Source organism: Amaranthus tricolor, chromosome 14 (assembly GCF_026212465.1).
Source record: "Amaranthus tricolor cultivar Red isolate AtriRed21 chromosome 14, ASM2621246v1, whole genome shotgun sequence".
NCBI lineage: Eukaryota > Viridiplantae > Streptophyta > Magnoliopsida > Caryophyllales > Amaranthaceae > Amaranthus > Amaranthus tricolor.
This window is the reverse complement of record NC_080060.1, coordinates 18,984,422-18,990,346: the sequence shown is the minus strand read 5'-3', so window position 1 is coordinate 18,990,346 and position 5,925 is coordinate 18,984,422. Positions and strand designations below refer to the sequence as shown.

Here is a 5,925-nt window from a genome sequence, read left to right as displayed (position 1 = left end):
CAACATCTTTCATATTAGGATTCAATCTCCTTTGAGGTTCTATAGATATGGCATGATCATCATCAAGAAATATTCTATGCATGCAAAAAGATGGACTTATACCAGTGATATTATCTATTGAATACCCTATGACACTCTTGAAATTTTTAATCAATGCAATCAATTGGTCAAGTTGGGTATTATTTAGTTCAGCATTAACAATTACTGGATAAGTTTTATTTTCTCCCAAATAAGTATATTTTAAGAAGAGGGAAGGGGTTTAAGATTTACATGAGGAGGCGTGGATCTCTCCTGTTTAACCGTCACAAAAGCCTCCAAAACGGTCTCCATCATTGGTTCCATATAGAAATCTGGTTTATCTAAAATCTTCTTCAAACTTGCGGCTTCTGAGCACCTTCCATCCTCAACTCCTTCTAAGATTGATCTCAAAGGGTCATCATACTGTGGATGCATAATCTCAACCCTCGCTACTTCTGGTTTGCACAGTGATTCATCAGCGGGTCCTTTCATTATTGATGGAAGATGAAATTCGACGTCCTCCCCCAGGATGTTCAATGTAAGCTTGCCATTGAATACATCAAATATAGCCCGTGCGGTCTTCAAAAAATCTCTCCCTAGAATGATAGGTATGATATGATCTTCAACAATATCCATAATCACAAAATCACAAGGGACATAGAACTTCCCCATTTGAACTGGCAAATCTTCAAGAACTCCAACTGGAAACCTTACTGATCTATCGGCTAGCTGCAAAGACATCCTTGTTGGCTTGATCTCTGCATTGATCTTCTTGCATAAAGACAGCGGCATGATACATACACTAGCTCCCAAGTCAGCAAGTGCTTTATTAACCAAGACTTCACCAAATTTGACTGGGATAGTGAAACTTTCGGGGTCAGCTTCTTTTTTCGGCACCTTGCACTCTAAGATAGCGCTGCATTCTCCTCTCAGTGTTTCTAACGCCTGTTTCCTGCAGCTTCCTTTTGTTAGATAATACCTCCTTTAGAAATTTTGCATAAGAAGGCATCTCCTTGATAGCATCTATGAAAGGAATGTTTATTTCAAGCTTACTCAGAAGTTCTAAAAACTTCCCATATTTTTCTTCAAGCTTGCGACGCGCTAATCTTCGTGGGAAAGGAACAGGAGGTACATATACATCAGTGGTGGGCTCCTTTCTCTTCTCTGGGGCAGGTGCCGGTTGTTCCTCCTTTTCCCCTTCATCAGGTGCTTCTTCCTCTATTACCTCCTCTTCATTCTCAACAACAACCATGGGTGAAGGATTATAGGTTGTGTCGCTTCTTACTGTAACTACATTTACATGCCCGGAGGGGTTTTTCTTGGCGGCTGTCCACTGGGTTTGGATAGGTTGCTCAATTGTTGCGCCATCTGTGCCATCTGATTATCAATGATTTTTTTGTGTGCTTGAATCTGTTGGATGGCACTAGAAGTATCAGCATTAATCTTGGATTGAGTGGCAATGAAGTTCTCCATCATGGACTCCAAATTTGATTTTTGCGGTGAGTTTTGTGATGGAGGTTTTTGAAACCCTGGGGGTTGTTGGTTATATGTTGGTGGAGGTTGGTGATATGATGGTGGGTTCAATGATGCATTGGGATTTTTATATGAAAAGTTGGGATGATGCCTCCAACCTTCATTATAAGTGTTGGAGTATGGATTGAACGGTGACTTCCCTTGGTTGTATACTACATTAAGTTGTTGGCTTAATGACGATTCTGCTGCTGCACATTCTGATGGGGAATGACCTTGGATTCCACACACTTCACAAGCCTTTAGTGTGTTTCCTACACTCAACTGGTCCATCCTCCTTGACAATGCGTGGACAGAGTTTTGAATAGCAAGTAATGCATCCACTTCATATTTTCCACCTTTCTTGGTATTCCTTTTATCTCTCCGATGGAAGTTCGAGGACATTTCCTCGATTATCTGCCTGGCTACCTCGGGGGTTTTGGCCATCAATGTTCCTCCAGCTGCAGCATCTACTGAAATTTGTATCTCGTCCCTAAGACCATTGTAAAAATTCTGAATTAAGAGCTAGTTTGGGATTCCATGGTGCGGGCACTTCCTTTGTAGCCTTATATCTTTCCCAAGCCTCGTATAATGCTTCACCATCATCTTGACGGAATGAGGTGATATCATTACGTAGTTTAGCAGTTTTGGCTGGTGAAAAGAATCGAGAAAGAAAAGCCTTAGATAATGCCTCCCAAGTGCGATACTTGTTTGGACCTTCAGATCTTAACCAATCTCTTGCCTCCCCCCGGAGTGAGTAGGGGAAACAAATCAGCTTCATTTGTTCATATCCCCTGATATTTCATAGTGCCACACTTATTCACGAACTCATCTAAGTGGTCATTTTGATTCTCCATCTCAGTGCCGGACAATTGATTCTGAGCGAAAAAGCTGGTTTGATCTAATAATTTGCGGCTGTGATGGTTGGTTGAACAATACTCAACCCTAAACTCCCATCAGGCATGGCATATTCTCGAAGGGACTTTGGGTGTTCTACCGCTATATTTCGTTGTTTCCTTTTCCTTCTTCTTCTCCCAATTCTAGGATTTATATGTACAAGATTTTCTTGTCCTTGAGACCTAGTTTGCATACACTACACTCAAAAATCGGGGTCAAGTGCAAAGTGAAGAAAAAATGAAAACAACTCAAAATGATAAAGAAAAATAAACTAACTAATCAAGAAAAACAATTAACAAAGTCGCCACTCCCCGGCGACGGCGCCAAAAACTTAATCGGGACATTTATGTCCTTCAATAGTAATACCGCAAGTGCAAAACATTACAATAAAGGATAAAGTAAAGATTGTATTTGGAAAGTGAAAATACTAGATTGAATTAAAAGAGAAATTATACTAACACTAATTTTTAATTGAAATAAAAGCAAGGCTGTGAAGAATACATAAATTACTCAAGATGAAAAGTGAAAACTGAGATGCAAGCTCCTTCTTCCTCTTCTCTATTTATAGGCTTCAAAAGCAAGTGGGGGTGGTGATTTCATGATTGCTCCACCACCCCTAGGTTATAGGAAGGGGGGTACCACCCCTAGTGGAAAGGGTAGGGTGGCTGGCAGTCTTGGCAGCAGCAATTAGAAGCAACAAATATAATTGGACCTTGAATAATGCTTTAAAAAGGTCGCACATGTTGCTGCCGCCCATTTCGCTCGACCCGAGTGAATCCCGCTCGAGCACTCGAGCCACCTTCAGGTTCAATATCAGAAACTTCAAGAATGGGACAGAATGTAAAAATCAACTCCGCTCGACCCGAGCCATTGTGCTCGATCAGTCGAGCAGATGTACAGTGCTCCTGAATTAAATCCTGCTGATGATCAGAAGCTCTAGAAATGTGAATGCACTTCGCTCGACCCGAGCCAACTTGCTCGACAGGTCGAGTGGATCGATTTTGGCTTCTTTTTGGCTTGTTCTTGTGGCTTGGCTCATGATGTTTCGCTTCTTTGAGCCCTCGGTGTTTATGTGAGCAATGTATGCAACTAAAGGGGCTAGTTTGTGCTTGGTGTATATGATTAGATCCTGAAATTAAATAAAATACAAAAGCAACAAAACAAGCGTAAAATCCAATAAACCAATGCAATAACATGTAGTTTCCTCACGCTAAACAAGCCACTTGTAGGGGTAAAAATAAAGATAAAATGTGGCTAACAAATAATCCAATTTTTTCATGATTTTCCTATAATAATCTCATTTATTGATTAACCATGAATAATCCAAACTTTAAAGTGTATTTTCCTATAGTAAATCCGATAACAAAATAACTAGCCATAGCAAGTTTTTTTAAAACATAAATTAAATAAATGTCGAAAAAATCTAAATTATTTTTTTTTAATATTCTAAATTTTTATGTAAACATTATAAATTTTTCTCTAATTTTACATTAAATTTCAACTGACATTTTTCATAAATTACCTACTATTTAATCAAGGAAAATACCCCTAAAGTTGGGATTGTTCATGGTTAATCAATAGGTGGGATTATTGTAGGAAAGTTAAGAAAAGATTGGATTACTCTAGGTAATTTTTTCTTAATAATAAATAAAGAATTTGTAATTCATTTTTTTTATTTATAAAACTAGATAGTGCTCGTGCCATATACAACTTTATTAAATTTTTGACATTTAGTTATAAACAAAGATATTATATTGTTTTGAAAATTTTTTACATTATAATTATGTTGAATTAATTTACATAAAGTATTACAAATATATAAATTTATTAGGGAAATTCCATGCGGTAACCCTTAATTTTCGACTTTTTAGCATAGTGGACAAACCTTTTCTTAAAAAAAAAAATGTAGTGACCTTGACCTTCCAATTTTTCCATGTGGTTGACAAAAGAGAAGTTTTTTTGTTAACTTTATGTTATTTTTACCTAACATAATGACATTTTTTCATAAAATAAACGTCGTGATCACCCTAATTGACCACATATTTCAAAATCCAATTGAAATAAGTACTTAATTTAACCAAACACTTAACATTTTGTCTACCACATGGAAAAGTTGAAAGCTCAAAGTCATTATGCGGATTTTAAAAAACAAGTGTGAAAAAAGTAAAAAATTCAGGGTCACCACATGAAAATTCCCAAATTATTACATTAATTTACATAAAGTACTACAACTATTAATAGCACACTTTAAATAAAATATAAACATAAAAACATGTAAAATTATGTAAAAAGATAATTTTTTTCTCATAAAATAGATTAGTGATTTATACAAAGATAGTCACAACCTATATTATATTAGAATTAAGCTTTGCATTTAAGTAACCAATATTTTAAATAACAAAGACAAATCCTAAGAATGTATACTATGTGTTATCCATCTCCAAATATCTTTTACACTAAATAATACTCATTTAACAAATAAAATTGTAAAAATTTTATAAATAATTGAAAAAAAATAAAATAAAATATATTGATTACATAAAAATTAAAAACTCAATTATTATGGATAATATTATTAGTCATAACTAGAAAGTAATAAAGTCAAAGTTATGATGTGACATAAAAATAAAAAAAATTAATCAATATAAATAATATTATAGTCAGAATTTGAAAGTACTAAACTCAACTATATAAATATCATACAATTAAGTAAAAGGATAAAAAAATTCCACATGACATCCTCACAAGATGTGTCATATGGAATAATCGAATTGGTAAATGATATTTAATTATTGGATCATACAATTTACTAAAAGGATTGTAAAGTTCCGCATGGCACGCTCACAACGATTTGTTATATGGAATAAACAAATTGGTTAATCATGATACAATTAACTAAAAAGATTAAAAATTCCACATGGCACTCTCACAAAGATTTGCCATATAAAAATCAAATTGGTTAATTTTTAAAATGTCATGTCGTGCTCAAATCGTGCTCAACATGTTTTAGCCAAGTATCTAAGGATCGCAGTGTGCTTCGTTGTTTAAAATATGTCAAGAAGATGTCGCCTTAGCTTTGCCAAGGTATTATATTTTCATCATTATTAATCTAATTATCAAATTTAACATGTCTTATTTAAATCCTTTCTATATAAAATTAGGTATAAGATACACTATAAGGTTGTGGTTGATCATGGGGATGAGGCTATTCTTATTTTATGGGATCCACAAGCTAGAGCTGAAATCGAGCAAGTCAAACGTCTGAATGTTTATAATGAATAATTATTATCTAAGAATCATTTATTTTGCTGATATTAGTTTACTTATTTGTTATTATTTATATTGATATTGAAGTCAAAATTTCCAACTTCTTTTCCAATTGAGCTAGGAACCCTAATCGATCAACGTTACTTATTTCACTACAAAGTAACTAACAACTTCAACATTGAGAAAGGAAGCTGAACATACACTGTTAAAAAGCTAACAAAGTATCCTAGCATT

General features: G+C 34.8%; 1 protein-coding gene across 1 annotated transcript; it reads right to left on the bottom strand.

The window, feature by feature from the left end:
* Positions 1-240: 240 nt before the first annotated feature.
* On the bottom strand, positions 241-1,270 carry LOC130799386 (uncharacterized). Its single transcript, XM_057662484.1, has 2 exons — positions 916-1,270; positions 241-872 (listed from the first exon to the last, which is right to left on the bottom strand). The coding sequence occupies exons 1-2, from the start codon at positions 1,268-1,270 to the stop codon at positions 241-243; spliced, it is 987 nt and encodes a 328-aa protein (XP_057518467.1).
* Between the last annotated feature and the right edge of the window lie 4,655 nt (positions 1,271-5,925).

Excerpts from the sequence above, each read along its gene's own strand:
- LOC130799386 (XM_057662484.1), bottom strand. The coding sequence starts at position 1,270 with ATGGTTGTTGTTGAGAATGAAGAGGAGGTAATAGAGGAAGAAGCACCT. Across the intron at positions 873-915 it reads GCGCTATCTTAGAGTGCAAG|TCAAATTTGGTGAAGTCTTG; the intron begins GTGCCGAAAAAA and ends TCACTATCCCAG.